General features: G+C 49.4%; 4 protein-coding genes across 4 annotated transcripts; 2 read left to right on the top strand and 2 right to left on the bottom strand.

Moving 5' to 3' along the window:
* The first annotated feature begins 439 nt into the window (after nucleotides 1–439).
* Nucleotides 440–1,944, top strand: BDV37DRAFT_244887 (ceramidase). The gene is made up of 7 exons (XM_032081603.1): nucleotides 440–534; nucleotides 590–602; nucleotides 680–740; nucleotides 799–942; nucleotides 1,016–1,300; nucleotides 1,353–1,470; nucleotides 1,548–1,944. Exons 1-7 carry the CDS (start codon nucleotides 479–481, stop codon nucleotides 1,720–1,722), a joined length of 852 nt encoding a protein of 283 aa, XP_031942937.1. The 5' UTR covers nucleotides 440–478; the 3' UTR covers nucleotides 1,723–1,944.
* A 69-nt stretch (nucleotides 1,945–2,013) lies between these two features.
* BDV37DRAFT_270602 (alpha/beta hydrolase) lies at nucleotides 2,014–2,942 on the bottom strand (the record flags this gene model as incomplete). Its single annotated transcript, XM_032084585.1, has 2 exons — nucleotides 2,014–2,740; nucleotides 2,791–2,942. 2 exons carry the CDS (start codon nucleotides 2,940–2,942, stop codon nucleotides 2,014–2,016), a joined length of 879 nt encoding a protein of 292 aa, XP_031942936.1.
* Nucleotides 2,943–5,106: 2,164 nt separating this feature from the next.
* BDV37DRAFT_293075 (ABC transporter ATP-binding protein) lies at nucleotides 5,107–9,206 on the top strand (the record flags this gene model as incomplete). Its single annotated transcript, XM_032089318.1, has 4 exons — nucleotides 5,107–5,160; nucleotides 5,226–6,147; nucleotides 6,211–6,578; nucleotides 6,618–9,206. 4 exons carry the CDS (start codon nucleotides 5,107–5,109, stop codon nucleotides 9,204–9,206), a joined length of 3,933 nt encoding a protein of 1,310 aa, XP_031942935.1.
* A 593-nt stretch (nucleotides 9,207–9,799) lies between these two features.
* Nucleotides 9,800–13,622, bottom strand: BDV37DRAFT_293074 (GNAT domain-containing protein; the record flags this gene model as incomplete). The annotated part of the gene is made up of 5 exons (XM_032089317.1): nucleotides 9,800–10,731; nucleotides 10,884–11,136; nucleotides 11,201–11,471; nucleotides 11,537–11,791; nucleotides 13,084–13,622. The coding sequence occupies 5 exons, from the start codon at nucleotides 13,620–13,622 to the stop codon at nucleotides 9,800–9,802; spliced, it is 2,250 nt and encodes a 749-aa protein (XP_031942934.1).
* Between the last annotated feature and the right edge of the window lie 3,399 nt (nucleotides 13,623–17,021).

Below are 17,021 nucleotides of genomic sequence, written 5' to 3'. Positions count from 1 at the left end.
GGGGGGCTATGAGGATACCCCCTTTCACCAGGAGTCTCTGACCCTCCGTACTGACTTCGTCTAGCTTCATTGGTCACCCTTTTATCAAGGTGCAACATGAGAAACTATACAGAATTACAGTGCTGGACATAATTGTATACCAAAGCGTGTTTCGTTCGGAAAGCAGAGCAAAATATGGCTTTCAACATGGGCGTGAACAAGCGCGAGATAGGACATTACTAATCGGCCTGTAAGATGTCAGGATCAGCAGAATAGAACAGGCCGCAATGAAATGCTTGATGTAGGCAATTGGAAACTACTGAACTAGCGGTGACTCAAGCTTTATTGAACTATTCCCGATCGCCATTAGTGCTTATCTCAATATCGATGATGCCTAGTCTTCCAAGAACCTCTTTGTGCTTACGACTTTTGTTCTTTTCAGCAATGTATGTCTTTACTCTGTACACACGCGTTCTCCTACACTTAAAATCCTGAAGATATGTTCGCAGAAACCTCGCCTGACGCATTCTGGGGGATGCAAACTGCCAAATCCAAGTCAGTATGCCATGCTGCTTATTGTATGGGCAGCCACCAGCTAACATCTCGAAAGCTTTTGCGAGCAGGTCGGTAGCTACCAGAATGCCATGAGAACCTTGTATATGGTACTTGGTGCTAATACACATCGAGTTGGGAGGAATAGGATTATGCAGTGACAAGATACATCGCCGAGTTCGTCAACAGTTTGACCAACCTTGTTTACAGTAAGTTCTGATACTAATCTGCATCCCTTGCCAGTAAAGAGTCTTACCAGCAGTGCAGTATTCTACGCCATTTATGGACTCCGCAAACTGCGACAGAAATCGAACCACGATGTCTTTCGTGCCATCCCGTACTGGGGTTTGATGGCCGTTGGAATATGCTCTGCCGCATTTCATATTAGTCTCAAGTACCACACCCAGATGCGTAAGTTGCATTCATATTCAACATCGACTGTGATTCGAGTTAGCTTACCATCGCCATATGTTATGGTCATCAGTGGACGATCTCTCCATGCTCTTTACAACGACCCCAGTTCTACACCAGGTCTTGACCGTCAACGTCACCCGCAGAAATTCGCTTATGATAGCTATCCTACTATGGTCATCTCTTCTGAGCTTAGTTGTTTATCATGTCAGAACGGATGAGCTTTTTCTGCACTCATTGTCCTTTGCTGCCATGGTGATCGTCATTGGGATCCGAACTATGCAGCTTATCAACGCCCGGACACTTCCAGGCTCAGCGGCTCGGAAACAGATATGGGGGATGGTAAGATTCGGAGCAGGTGAGTTCTATCATCACCTTCCATTTGTGTATATATTGACGCACAGGATAAGTTATTTTCAACTTGGGATTCTACCTCTGGTTGATTGATACCTGGATATGTGCTTTTTTGAGAAGCACGCGGGCGAGGATTGGCCTTCCCTTGGCCTTTCTATTAGAGCTCCACGGTTGGTACGTCTGCACATGTTTTGATCTCACTTGTTTCCTTTTTTTCTTTCGTGCCCAAAGCTTATGCTAGAATGCAACAGGTGGCATATCTTTACTGGAATTGGCGCCTACATCTTCATTGCGGTGGTAGATCACCTCGTGTCTGGTGAGAGTCATGATGCTATCGAAGAGTCTTTTGCCTGGCCTGCTTCGTGGGCTTCGAGGTCAGTTTTCGCGGGAAGAGATCCTGAGGTGGCTCATAAGAAGCAAAGTTGAAGGTGCGACCATTCGTGTTCTAGACCTAGAGGTTGAGGTTTTGCCAGTACTCCCTCTGCATATCATCTCTACACTGTACGAATATCCTTTGCAGCGCTGAGGTAGTAGACTGCACTTCAGGGGAGAAGCTACTTTTAACATGCACTAACTTGGTCCGGTAGAAGACTTACATATCGCTCATAAGATAGTTCTCTATGTACGTTGTATTGATCTTCTATCAACAAATCATATGTCCTATTAGCTCTAGTTCCTGAACACCATTAGACCCTTTAATTTCAACCCCAGACCCCTTTAGTTTGGCAACGGCCAATCTTCAAAGAATGTAGTTAACCCCCGACTCATCGAACACGCCATGATACTGCCATGCTCCTCACCCTCATACTCATTCACAACGACAGTATGTAACCGCTTGGTACCCTTCAGCATCTTAACAAGATCAAGTGCATTATCGCCCATTCTCAAATCCGAAGCAATCTGCTTCCGCGCTTCATAGTGATCGAGAGGCTCGTTGTTCCACTGAGGTGGGCTTTGTTCATGAGACCCAAAGAACACCATCAGTGACGGGGCCTGCTCATCTGCCGTCGTCTCCTTCTCTAAAAATGCCTTGGCTTCATGCAATATACACCGGCTATTCCACCAAATCGAGGGACTGCTCGCGATGTAGCAGTCAAAGGACTGCGGACGTGTGAATAGTGCGTGCAGGGCAAATAACCCTCCGTATGAATGACCAAAGAGAGCCTCTCTTGAAAAGGACAATTTTGGGAATCGCTCCTTGATCGCGGGACGAACGGCGTTATCGATGAAGTCAAGACATAGATCCGCTCCTCCGTATCCGGGTATCTGCGCTTGTGTGGGTGGCGTTAGGTCTAAACTGCGGCGACGCGCATCGTATAGCTTTCCGTTTAATGGGTACCCGATCGCGACGACGATGCCGCCGCCGGCGAAGTGTGACGAAGCTGCGCGACGCCAGGCAGCTTCTGTCGCGCTGAGGAATAGTGCGTTTCCATCGACGATGTATCTGGCTTTTGTTAGCGAATATATCGGTTTAAATTTCACGCTGGTACTAACATGATCGGAAGTTGCTCGTTCCCAGTAGGGGGGTCATGACCTTGCCAATGCAGCGGCCAAGAGACTTGGATCAAGTGTGATTCACCCTGTCCATTGTCCAGGTAGAATTGCTCCGAGTTGGGAAGCGTGATTCCAGCTGGCTTGTCGCCCATATTCGCGGTTGAGATCTGTCGAGAGGGTCGCGTGAAGCTGGAAACAAGCTGCGCGCGTGGTGGAATAGAGACACGGAGAAAGTTGTGCTGGCTGGTCGGGACGAAAGTATTTTTGAGAAATCCCCTCAGAAGGGGGGGCTTAAGGGAGACCGAGGCCGCAGCCAGCGTTCGGGTCCACATACTGCAGACGAGGGGCCAACGACGGACTGCTATACTGGGTGTTTGCTCCTTATCTGATGAGCCCAATGTCCGACGCACTAACTCTTAGTGCCGGCGGGGGACAAACGGACACCCAATCGCCTCCAAGGCCGGCTATTTAATCAGATCAGATTAGATCATGGTGGTCCGGAGGAACTCTCACGGCGTCTCGTATCCAGTGGGTTCGTATGGGTCTGAGTGAGCTCGACATGGTAATTGGTTGGAATTCCTGGTCTCCGGAATCATATCCTTGGTTTCTGGTAGAAAATATGGGCTTTCATTCATACAATTGTTGCAACTTTGATCAATTGGCCATTCAAGCCGTTGGCCTCCTGCATGTTAGAAAATCTTTCAAGGACTTCAACTGCCAAATTCCTTCCGGATCGACCCGAGTCCAATCAAGGAGAAACACGGCATGTAGGGCGAAGAAAATTCTATGGCTGGATACTCTTGGGATTCAACTAACGGGGATTAGTGACTTGGCAGTGGGGCTCATAACATTGGGTTTGTCATGGGGAGAATCTTTACGTGAGCTCCCATACAGAGTAAGGGATCAACCCTATGGCTAAGGGGAAATGTAGCTATAAAGACCCCCATGACTTAGCTTCCTAAGGTCCAACTACGTTGACTAATCCCATACGCAATATATTCATGATGGTCTCGGCCCAGAGCGATGATCTCTTCGTGATACTTGCGAATGCTAGGAGACTCTCAGGTTGAATTTGGATCTCAGTCTGTATTCGAAATAGGTAAATTGCACATAAGGCTGGACGTAAATCTGTGTGTGGCATGGTAGTGACTGAAGAGGCTGCTGATTGTGTGCGGGCGTAGACTACCTTTCAGTGCCAAGTCCTACCTTTAAAGGGACCATTTTCCAATGCGATTTTAGTCATTCACAACAATCACATTCCAGCCCCCTTTGATGTTTGATCTTGTACTGGGGTAGGCTATGATGGTTGTGGTGCATGCCATGCCCAACAACAGGTATATAGAAATCTTGGGAGTTGTATGGACTCATATTTCCGAAGTAGACCCGGACAAGCCTTGGCAACAGTCATTCAGCAATTATGTAGGGATCTAGTATATGCAATACACATGACTTGGCTAGACAGAAAACCAACACGGCGTGAAGAAAATGCGCTCTTCACAGAACACACGCTGAAATTCATATATATTCAAGGTACGGAGATAGGAGCAGACACCCAGTTGAAAGTGTAAGCTACCAACAGCCGTGAAATAGCTGAGACCACCAAATTTGTTACATTAATCGTAGACTTGACTTCCTTCATGCAAGTATTGGACCAGTACCCTGGATGGAAGAATGGGTGAGAAGTTTTCCGCTCTCGGCAAATGTTGGGCGGATGGTTGCCACGGCCATTTTTAGCTGCTTCGAGCGGCAAGATCCTTTTCTAATTACCGAATTTGAATGCGTAAATTTCGCCTGGTCCAGCCAAGCGCGTTATCAGTGTTGAAGTGGATCACAAGGGATCCTGGAGGGTTTAAGGGTCTGGGCGTAATGTTAGAACGACACGATACATACAGTACGTGACCATACCATCCAATACCATACGTAATACCTGACCAAACGGAGCCCTAATCAGATGCAGCGACTCCAATCCCGGGCCCCTTGGCATCAATATTGCGTGCTCTTGGCTGTTGCTCGCTTGAAGAATCCGTTCGGATCTGATAACAATCGAGCGTCGGACTAGGTTCTGTCCGAGGTCGGCACATTGCATCACAAAAGGAATAGAACGGTCGAGTGGAGGCGCGATGTGTCATGCCCAGAGAACTAGACATTGCTTGCGTCTGATGGACTTTTGCAGGCGGGAGCAGAGTGCCGCCGGAGCTTAGACTCAAACGCATGAGTAGAGATCCCGGCGAAGATTGTCTTTTCATCTCTCCATGTTTGTGTGGCTGCTTGGTATCGTTGCTCGAGATAGAGTAACGACAAACCTCCCAAGGCATCATGGGTACTGCATCTGAAGCGTCTAAGGACGCAGAGGCGCCTGCGAAGCAAAGTGTAAGTTATTCCCTAATCTATTCTGCACGATGTGCTTCAACTCATCGCGATGTCCTTGTCCACAGCTTATGCGGCGTGCCACCTCGTTCGGTCGTTTGCTGGTCTATGGCAACCCCTCATCATCCGACCTAGCCCTCCTCTTCGTCGGTTTTATTACTTCAATCGCCTCCGGAATTCCCTTTCCTATTATGTCAATTGTTTTTGGACAGCTCGTAGACGGACTAAACTCATCAACGTGCAACGTCACCCCCTCCAACGCCGACTCCTACCAAGCGGGAATCAACGATAAAATTCTGCTGATTGTATACATCGGTATTGCCTATTTCGCTCTTATCTACATTTACGTCCTTTGCTGGAATCTCTCTGGCGAGCGTCTAGCCCAGCGTCTGCGAGAAAAATATTTCAGCGCTATCCTGCGACAAGATGCCGCATTTTTCGACAACCTGCCCGCCGGAGAGGTGTCTTCACGCATCACCGGGGAAATCGCCGTCATACAGCAAGGCTCTTCCGAGAAGGTCGGCATTGTGATCAACAGCGTCGCATTCTTCATCACCGCATACATAGTTGCCTTCATCAAGGACCCGAAACTGGCGGGCATGCTGGTCTCCCTCACCCCGGCGTACCTGATCATGTCTATCGGCGGAGGGTATTTCGTGCAAAAGTTCTTCGGCCGCGCTCTGGAGGGTATGGCAAAGGCCTCATCGGTCGCGCTGGAAGCCTTCTCGAATACAATGGTCGTGCAAGCTTTCTCGGCGAATGCACGCCTGGAGGAGAAATTCGTTGAAGTCTTGCATCATGCTTTGTCGGCCGGCGTGTGGAAGTCCATTGCTGCAGCCACTCAGGCGGGTCTTCTATACTTCATAGCCTTTTCGGCCAATGGTCTTGCCTTCTGGCAAGGATCGCGTCAAATCGCAGACGCTGTGGAGTCTGGTGGCGATGGAATCACGGTGGGAAACACCTTCACGGTTATTCTCATTCTTGTGGATGGTAAGTGTATCAATCGCAGTGCGCTTCGTGGATTTCAGTCATGCTAACTAACATCGTCCCTAGCATCTTTGATTCTCAGTCAGGCCGCTCCCTTTTTGCAAAGCTTCGACGCCGCCGCCGTCGCGTTCGGCAAGCTGGAAGCCGATATTGACCACCCGACTACCATTGACGGCACCTCTGAGGATACTGGTCGTGTGCTGCCAGAGGTTACGGGAAATGTGGAGTTGAAGAACGTTTTATTCACGTTCCCATCCCGACCGGACAAGCCCGTGCTCCAGGACCTCTCGTTGACCTGCCCGGCTGGTCAGCAGACAGCTATTGTTGGACTTTCAGGCAGTGGCAAGTCTACCGTCGCCGGCTTGATCACCCGGTTCTACAATGTGGACGAGGGCGCGGTACTGCTAGATGGCCACGATGTCAAGGACCTCAACGTGAGATCTGTCCGTAGCCATATCAGTCTTGTACAACAGGAGCCATGTCTTTTGGACCGTTCAATCCTTGAAAACATCGCCCTGGGCCTCATCAACTCCCCCAGACATGATCACCTGCATTCCATCCTAATGGGCAGCGTTCTCGCCGACGTCGCGGCAGCTGTGCGAGATGGCCAGGATCTGGTGACGGCTTCTCTGGCGCAAGGGGATGGCGCACGAGAAATCGTGGAATTGGTCCTGCACGCTGCTCTCTTGGCCGATGCGAACGGGTTCATTGAGCGCTTGGATGAGGGCTTTGGAACACTAGTTGGGTCAAAGGGAAACCTCATTAGCGGTGGACAGAAACAACGTATCTCCCTGGCGCGTGCTCTGGTGAAAGACCCGCGTATCCTCATCCTGGACGAAGCCACCGCCTCGCTCGACTCGGCGACGGAGGCGCGTATCCAAGAGGCGCTAGATAACGTGGCGATCGGCCGGACTGTGATCACCATTGCCCATCGTCTGTCAACTATCAAGAATGCTGACAACATTATCGTCATGCGCCAAGGAAAGCTGGTGGAACAAGGAACTCACCAGCAACTGCTCGAGGCTAACGGTGCTTATGCTGAGCTAGTTCGTCTCCAAAACCTCAACGTCCACGGTGGGCAAGATGATGAGGAGACGGAAGTGAGCTCTGCCCGTTCTAACTCATTGGTGCCAGTTATCACCGAGAAGACCGGAGCTCTTGAGACATCGTCTGTAACCGATGCAATTGACGAAGAAAAGACCAAGCCTGCGGAGACTGCGGAGCCAGAGAGTGCGGTCGAGGAAAAGCGAAGCTTTGGATCAACCATCGGCTCAATGGGCTCCCTCTTCCGACCGTACACATTCGTGCTGCTCCTAGCAGTCGTTGGTGCTGTGATCATCGGAGGTACCTATTGTGGATCATCGGTGATTTTCGGCAACGTCGTGGGCAAGCTCAGTGGCTGCGAGGAGCCTGAATCCATCCGTCATGCCGGAGAGCTTTTTGGACTCCTGTTCTTTGTGCTGGCCATTATTGAATTCCTTGCTAATTTCGTCAGCTGGTCCCTGTTTGGCTGGGTGGCTGAGCAAGTGATCTACAAGGTGCGTGTACTATCGCTGCGGTCCATCCTCGAGCAGGACTTGGCCTGGCACGAGTCCGCAAATCAGAACCCGTCACTATTGCTGTCGTTCATTACAAAGGATAGCAGTGCATTGGGTGGCTTAACCGGCTCTGTGGTCTGCACTATCCTATCGGTGCTGGTGAGTCTCGTCGCGACTATTACCATGACACACATCATTGCCTGGAAGATTGCACTGGTATGTCTCTCCGTGATCCCTCTGTTGCTGGGCGCCGGCTATATGCGAGTCACCACGCTGGCCAGTTTCGAGGAGCGACACTTGGAGGCCTTTGCCAATTCCGTGGGCATCACCGTGGAGGCCGTCAACTCAATTAAAACCATCATGTCACTTTCACTGGAGCACGAGGTGCTCGGCACATACCGTCGATCCCTCTCCGCCCCAATGCGACAAATCGCTCGACAGAGCGCCTGGGCAAACCTATGGCTGGCCGTCGGGTACGGCCTGAGCAACTTCCTCTATGCACTGGCATACTGGTGGGGCTCAAAGCGAATCATCGCGGGTGAATACACCCAGACGCAGTTCTTCATCGTGCAGCTAGCACTGCTTGTCAGCTCCCAACTGTGGGGACAGATGTTCGCCCTCGCACCCGACGTGTCGCGCGCATTCCAGGCCACACGGCGGCTGCTCAACCTGCTCGATCTGGGGTCGACGAAAAAGTTGTCCGCGCCGCTCCAGCGAGCCGGGGATGTCGAAGCCACGGCGCCTCCCCGCGAGAAGACATCCTCCGCTGAGTCCCGCGACGGCATCAGTGTTGTCTTCAAGCAAGTTCGCTTCTCATACCCGGCGCGCCCCGACACCCAGGTGCTGCATGGCCTGGATTTGAGCGTCCAGCCGGGACAATTCGCTGCGCTCGTCGGGCCCAGCGGGGCTGGCAAGTCCACGATAATCTCACTCGTTGAGCGACTATACGGACCCAACTCTGGAACAATCGAGGTTGACGGCCACAATATCGCCTACAGCGACGGTTCGTTCCGCGATGATATTGCCTACGTTCCTCAACAGAGTGTGCTGTTCGAGGGGACGATCCGGTTCAATCTGACTCTGGGCGCCAGGCCGGGTCAGACAGTCACCCAGTCGGAATTAGAGGACGCGTGTAAACTGGCCAACATCCATGACACGATCATGCAGCTGCCTGATGGGTATGATGCCTACTGTGGGCCAAACGGTGACCGGCTTTCTGGAGGCCAGAAGCAGCGATTGGCGATTGCGCGCGCGCTCATCCGCAAGCCTAAGCTGCTGTTGCTGGACGAGTCCACGAGTGCGCTCGATGCGGAGTCGGAGAGACTGCTGCAGGACGGGCTGGAGAAGGCCACGAAACATATGACGGTTATTGCGATCGCGCATCGACTGTATACTATCCGGAAGGCGGATGTGATCTTCTTGATTGAGGATGGTCGCTGCGTTGAGAGAGGAACTCATGCACAGCTGATCGAGCGCAGCGAGAGTTATCGTGTGAATGCACTCAACCAGGCGGTGGATGGATGAGGGTCTCGATTTCAGTAGGGAGTTATATTCGAAGGAGGTCGTTGGCCCTTTCTTGGGCTATATGGCCATACAGCTACTAAAGTCTTAAAATTATATAGATCTCTTTGTCTGCATCATTCTTATTCGATCTTAATTATTATAATCATTACAAAATTCTATTATCGTTCTACGTGTTGCAACCTCTTCCAATAATGGCATTCAGTGTCTTGTTGCTTTGGATTGGAATTTGATCCCCAGAGGATTCTTACACTGATCCCCTACAAGAAATGCACCCTTGTTCAGCCATCAATGGAGATATTATATAGACCAAGAGACTTTCAAGCAAGATAGGAGAATGTGGAGCATTGTGCATGGAGATATTCATGATTGAAATTTCAGTAAGTTCCACACGTAGAGGATTATCTGGAACATATCTAAAACAATATAAACGACTGAGTTTTCTAATGCGAGGGTACTTAGAACATGAAAATAATTAAAGGCAAATTACCTCCCAAGAGCAGTCACCACATTAAGCTCGACAAGAGCGACCATCCACACCACACACACAACCCACCAGACCTACGTCCAACGCATCCCCGACCCACAAAAGAGCATCAGAACACAACACCCTTCGTCTGCGTCATGTTCTTCAGGTTCATGTTCCGTATCATGAACACCGCGACGAAGGCAAGAGCCATAAGCCCAGTGCCCGCTGCCAACATCCTGGTCTGGGCATAGCCATAAGCCTTCTGGATGGCGATTCTCTCGGGACTATTGACTGCATAGCTGAGCTGCACTGGCAAGCTGGCATAGATACTGGCCAGGTCCGGTAGCGCAGACTCAGGGAGATAGCGCACAAGCGCGGTCTCGAAGGTGTTTGTCCAGATGGCACCGGAAATAGCATTTCCCACTGCACCGCCGATACCACCGGAGACGAAGAGCACGGCCATTGCGGCGGCGACGTGTTGGTGGTCGACAGCGGCGAGCACGGCGAGCTGCATGCAGAGGATGAAGACGCTACCACCGACGGAGATGAAGATCTCGCACATGACGATGTAGCCGATGTATCCGTTTGGTTGGCGGAAGTGGATCATGAGACCCTGGGCGAAGATGTAGAGAGGCACGCCGATGATCAGGAGCCATCTGAAGTAGCCGGTTCGGCGGATCAGATAGCCGACGATGAACAGCAGCACGCCCGAGACGACCTGGAACGTGCTGTTGACGTATCCTGCCTCGGCGACGCTGAGATTGTTGACCACCTGGAGGAAGGAGGTGAAGTAGCTGTTCCAGCAGTAGTAGGCCATCATGTATACGAAGTCGAGGAGGCATGCGCCCAACACGGTCCGGTTGAGCAGGTAGGTATGTTTCATGAATGGTACGGGAGCCAGGTACACTTGATAAACGGCGAAGAAAATAAGGAGGACAAAGCCGACTACAATCATGGCAATAATGTAGTCTGACTTCCAGCCGTCTGGAGCAGAGCGGGCGAGTGTGAATGGGAGAAGGAACACGGTAAGACCGGCGGCGAACAAGATGACACCCGGCACTATTAGCAAAAGGAAGTTAGCAACTGTAAGGCTTTGAGGGAGGGCTAGTTTGGCCACTTACGATCAAACTCTACAAGGTAGTGTATTATGTTCTGTACCAGGGTTCGGCCACTCCTTTCGTGTTTTACAAGACCTTTCTTCTGAGCCTTGCGCAGGTTGATCTTCAACACCAGATATAAGGGTAAGGCGACCACGGGTATAATGATAGCAAAGCAGCCGAAGCCCCATCGCCAGTTGACGTGTGCTAAGAATTCTTCGGCTGCTTTGGATCCAGCAAACGCAGTGATCATCCATGGAGATGAGGTGAAAGCGAATGCCAAACCTCGATTCCTCAGGTTGGTTACGTCGGCTGCAAGGACATCCACGCTATAAGTCATACCTCCAAACCCAACTGATTGGAATACCTGGTATCCGTATGATGGTTAGTAAATCCAAGGGCTCCAATAGATCAAAAGAGGATCATATTACCTGTGCTGCGCAGAAGGTAGGAAGGTTGTTAGATGCCGCCATAAGAATCAGACCCAATGTGGCAATTACCAACATGAAGAGGAAGCCTTCAGCACGGCCCCAGACGTCCAGCATCTTTGCCATAGGGATATACACCGCTGATGTCATGGCACTTGCTACAATGTCGATGACAGTCAACAGGGAATGAGATTGGAAACTACTCGTGGCATAGGGTGTCAAGCTGGCGATAATTGAGGCCTTAAATCCATTAGCCAGGACATAGATCCAGATGCTATCGAGAACGGTTTGTATTAGTTATATGCAAGTACAGCAGAACGTGATGGAGGTTAGAAATACATTATCAGGACAGCGGCTAGCGCCGTCTTGGACCAAGCCAGAGTAACAGCCTCGATATCCTTGACACCACGCTGTGCACCTTCGCTGGGTAGTGATCTATCATCATCGCTACTTTCCGTGTTATTTTGAGGTGAGCCGGTGCCAGCCTCCTTGTCGTATGGGGCTGCATTGACGGCTACCGGAGTTTCGATATCTTCCACGGCTGAAGCGTCAGGATTGCTACTGGACGTCTGACGTCCAACAAGCTGTTGAAACCTAGTTCCGATTGCCATCGTTGTTGGATTGACCCAGTGAAGACGCAAGGAGCAGGCAACGGAAAGCGAATGATAAAAGAGCGAGGAGCCGAAGCTTTTAAGCTGGTGTGCAGACCCAGCCGAACGGTAGCCCTTGCAGCTTCAAGGATCAGCTGGTACGTCAAAAAAAATAGAATTTTAATCTCATCTGATAAAAAGTAAGATTAGCCGGGTGGTCCATGTTCACCGAGATCGGCAGTTTGGGTACTGGTTCGAGAATCAGGTCATACGGGGCGAACCGGGGAGACCGTTCGGAAATTTCTTGGGTCAAATTTATCTGATTGATTGATTAGATCCGAGTTCCTAGGCAATTAGCAAACAGAAGCTTGGATGTGGGGTGACAATAAGTCAACTGATTTGACGCTGGCTGGTCTTCCATATGTGGCGTGTATCCATGCACATTTCCCACATGGATCTCGACTTGGCTTCTCACGCATCGGAATTTACCTTCCGTGCGCAGTCTACTGTCTTTGATAACATGAAATCTGTACACAGCAGAAGGGAGCTACAGGGGCCTCCCAGCTTGTCTCGACGCATGTTCACACAAGGGCCTTAAAAGTAATGAAAACAGACGCTAGCTGGGCGAACACCAAACAAAAATGAGAAACGAAGAAAAATGAACAAGCAGGTAGCGTGTATGAAACATTCTAGCATGTTTCTGTGATAGGTTGACATACAATGCTGTTACAACTTAATACGAGCAGCCAAGTCCTAAGATTACGCCTAGCTCCAAGCTAACAGCGCACTATTACCAGGCTGCCTTGATATAGCCCAGGTTGCTGGAAGAGTCTCACCTAAAGTCGCACAATACTTAGTCATAACTGGTGGTAATTAGGGCTATAGAGAATTCTGCGATGTTACTGTTCTGTGATCCGGGTACTACAGCGTTCCAAGTTCATAACACGCAGCCAAGCTGATTCAAAGCCCAGGACAGAGCACTACTGACCTAATTCCAGCGGAGGGCCTTGGCAGATTGCACCATTCGGCCTTGGCTAATAGCCGAGCAGAAGAAAGGGAGATTCTGAGAGAGGTACTTTGCCCCAACGAGGGGTGATGAAAAACCTGTTGAGCTATCACGTCTAGATTTGCCGAGGGCCTCATTTGACATTATTTGTCGTGGTCAAGGTATTTCATTGATCGTTAGAAGGTTTTTGTAGCCCATATATCCCAGGCTCAATTGGCTTGAAAAAAAGGATTGGGAACAACTATTGTACAGGAACCAACGACACCCATTCATCCTTCGTAATCTGATACCGCACTTCGCCTTCTTCAATGCCAGGAGGCGGGTTATCGTACTTGTTGTGAAAGGTATAGGCATGTTTTAGCCCACAAGCTGCCATGACCGCCCGAGAAGCCACATTCACGGCCATCGTCTCGCCAAACACCTCAGTTAGACCTAATTCCCGGAAAGCGTACCTCAACAACTCGCGCGATCCTTCCTTCGCGTAGCCCTTCCGCCAAAACTTCGGTAAAAGACGGTACCCAAACTCTGCTCGCTCACTGCTGAATTCCTCTGTGCCTTCGCGTTGACTAGGAGCCAGTACCCACCACCCAACAAACTCGCCGCCGGTGAAACCGACCCAACACCCGAAGCCGGGTACGAGGGTTGCAGCATGGAGGAGCCATTTGTGAACCTCGATGGCTTGGTTGTGGTCAAGTGGCGTTCCAAACCCGATGTATTTCATGACTTCCGGATCTTTGTCTAGCATCATGGTGAAGTCGAGGTGCTCGGGGCCGAGGGGCACCAGTTCGAGGCGCTCAGTGCGCAACGCTACTTGGGTCTTGGTAGCCATGGTAGGACGTATATTTTGAGCTAGCTATGTGCAGAGGCTCTGTTCTTCTTGCAGATATGGTTGTACAACTCAAGCCTTTGCGCATGTTCACTACCCCCTTATATACTTACGATTTGGCTAAGGATTCGGAGCACGTTTACAGGTTTGCTAAGCCCCAGTCTGACTGAGACGGCCTCACCTTGTACTGTAAAGAAACGACAGTAAGCTCAATTCTACTGTTGATCTACTCCAAGTGGGTAGTAAGTCATGCTTGGAGCCAAGCCATTCTGGATAAGGGATGTATGTTCATGTCCATGTGCATTCAGCTATTGCGGTGCTCATTGGCCCTCGTCGACGATCTTACCTGCATTTCTTGCAGCCGTCGATTAACCCACAGGGACAGAACCAGATAAGATTCAGCGATACCGCTGGCGGTCGTCTTTTTCACTCCCTAGGAATGGGTCAAACATCTCGCTACCCATGTATACACTACGGCGCCAAGGGTCTGCAGGAGATGACGCTCTGTTTGGTTGGTAAAAATGCCGTAAAACCATGGACTGTGTTACCTTGCGTGATTGATAAGGATGATCAACATACACTTTCCCAGGTCAGACGATACGGTCGAAACCTGTGGACCAGTGAAGAGGACACGCTTGGTAGGACAAGGGCCTCGGACCCATTCGAGCTCTTAGTAGCAGTTTAGCACTTCCAAATCAAAGGGTGCTGCCACAGCCATTCCAGATTTACACAGGCTCCCTACTACTATGTAGCCTCTGTTCATACGGCGTTGTTCAGCCTTGGAAAAGTACTGCAGTCGATAACGAAGCCAGGTTACCTCTTAGAGCAGAAAATAGTGGACAGCTTTCGAGATCAATATTGCATGCTGTACGGAGCATATGAGACTGAATACAAGTGAGAGCAGGTGATGATTAAAAGAGCCATCGTGAGTGGAACAATATATGGAGTAGTTGGAATTGGCAAAAAGTCAATTTGGCCAAGATTGGTACTGTTTCAATATGACCCGATACCATACAGTTTGTCATTTACATATGTTATTTACTATCCTGACAATACCATCTTGGCACTAAGCCGCCGGCATCAGATTAGATGGATCGATAAGATTAGACTAGAAAGGCCCGGCCTTGGCAATTAGGCCTATCTTGGTACGGACCTCACAGGATCGAGAATTGAAGGATTCAACCCCTGCAACATGTGCTAAAGCCTGTACGAAGGATGCAGTCTACGGAATACTTCCGTAGGCCTTGTCTCCTATGTTATTTCATGCGAGAAATAAATGTAACGCAACCCCCACTGCTTATCTCTTACTGAGCACTAGTGTATATAGAACAAGAGTATCAGTGCTACACTCTTAGTAAAAGAGCTCTACGGATTAGTAAATTTTTGGGGTAAAGGATCCCCAGGAGTTCTGGGGATGGAGAATTGGAGTAGGCAGTGGATCCTTGAGTACAGTGGTACCATATTACTGTACCCTTTTTGACCGCTGAAAAATCGTAAATTCGTAATGATTTGCTTATGCTTGGCAACCCTATGCCCAGGATGCCCAGAGGCTCGGCCCCGTCTATTATAGGCTGAGGTTTTTACGCGAGCGCTCGTGTGCAACGCTTTAGACTTTTTTCCCTCTATATGAAATTATATGCCAGGGATCGCTGCTACCAATTACTGAAATAGGTAGACCTATCCCACCATCTTATACTGGTTCATGTAATCTTGTTTAGTGGTATCAATATAATTAGGTAGAGGTAACATGCGTAATGAGTCTGTTTTCGTTATCGCACAGGGTTTAACAGGAATATGATTGCTGTGAGAATCAGTTAGCTTTCTGTCGAGCGAATGGTCCGTGATTATGTAAATCTTTTGCACTATTTTCTATCAGTTTGCTTAGAAAAGGCTCCTTACTTTCCTTCTTTTTCTATAATTTTCTTTCTTCTTTTTTCTTTTTTTTTTTTTTTTTTTAAGAAAACTCATTAGTATGCCTCGTGCAAAACGTTTTTTTTTTTTTTTTTTTTTTTGGCACCGTATCCCGATGATGTCAGGCTTGAACCCGTTCGGTGAGGCTTCGGAGGCATGCTGAGTCCTGACTCTACCTGACCCGCAGTACCCGCTTGCGGCTTTTGCCGCTTTTGCGGTACAGATCGTGCGAATAAAGTCGACGTAGCGAGGTCGGTTAACTTGTGGTGGGGTCCAGTGTGTCTGTAAAATTTTTTCTGCCATGCGAACTAGATTCATGGTGATACAGGCACCGGTGCTCTTGCTGCAGGGGACCTAGCGAGTCCATCCCTAGGGTTTTCGCCCTTTGTGCTCACCCTCTAGTCCACCACGAGGCCTCTGTAATAGACCTTGGACCTCGATATGGTAAACGGGGAATGTAAAATCCCTTATCTCTGAGATCCGCGCGTACTTTATCAGCCTTTCGCCCTTTGTCCAGGTAGCAATCACTCGATCACGGATGACCGTGCCCTGAATGACCGACGTTGTTTCCAAGCATGAGCAAGGCTCCATGTGTACCTGAAGTACTGGATTATGTCCCATTTCAAGGTTCATAGTAACATTGCTCCTCTGTCACTAAAGAGACAGGGGCTTTATTTTGAAGATACAGCGTTCTAGACAAAGGACTATATATCTACACGCGACACAATGTTAAGCAACAAAGTGTAGGCATTTCCGCGTCAAAAGCTGTGCGATATCACCGCCCATGCTTTGTTGAATAGACGCTCTTCACTCTTTGGGAATCGTTGTAACCATTACGGCTTGTCAATTTACAGTATTTTAGCTGTCCACAGAACGATTCAATAATTGAACAATTTGATTCTTTTGAGCGGTGAAGTCTTATAGACCGACGTGTTCCCAAATATAAGCTAAGCCAGGACCTGCAACTAGCAATCTAGATGACGATAACTCCAAAATAAATCAATGCCGTTATCATCGCAAACTTAGTAGATGACCGGAGCATCCGGTGTGTGAATTACTGGCATCTCCCCCACAAACACCAGTGCCAGTGTGTTTTGTATTTCCTCGTCACGCATCTCATCAAGGTATGTGCGTTCCCAACTGATATTGTCTTTTGAAAGCAAGGGGGTGAGAATGTTCTTGGCATACGCATCCTTTGTTTCGGGGTTGGGAACGAACTCGCAACTCCAGATGAGCATTTTTTTGTCTTTGGAATCCCACTGTTTCGGGATCAGTGCTATAGATTCTCCTAGATAAATGACTCCGCGGCCTTCAGGAAGTCGAAATTTGATTGGGTCGTTTGCGCGCTTCAGCAATTCGTTGCAACTCATTGTGAAAGAGTATTTGCCCTTATATTCTTTCCTGGTAAATATAATTTCTTCAGGAAACAAGTTCCGAGCCAAGAAGTTGATATCATGCACATCGCTCAGAGGTTTCAAGGCCTTCAGGCGA

The sequence above is a fragment of the Aspergillus pseudonomiae genome, assembly GCF_009193645.1.
Source record: "Aspergillus pseudonomiae strain CBS 119388 unplaced genomic scaffold BDV37scaffold_22, whole genome shotgun sequence".
Lineage (NCBI taxonomy): Eukaryota > Fungi > Ascomycota > Eurotiomycetes > Eurotiales > Aspergillaceae > Aspergillus > Aspergillus pseudonomiae.
This window is presented reverse-complemented; position numbering and strand designations above follow the sequence as displayed.

Coding starts and splice junctions, on each gene's coding strand:
- BDV37DRAFT_244887 (XM_032081603.1), top strand. CDS start 479: ATGTTCGCAGAAACCTCGCCTGACGCATTCTGGGGGATGCAAACTGCC. Junction 741..798: donor TTTGACCAACCTTGTTTACA/GTAAGTTCTGAT, acceptor CCAGCAGTGCAG/TATTCTACGCCATTTATGGA. Junction 943..1,015: donor CAAGTACCACACCCAGATGC/GTAAGTTGCATT, acceptor TATGGTCATCAG/TGGACGATCTCTCCATGCTC.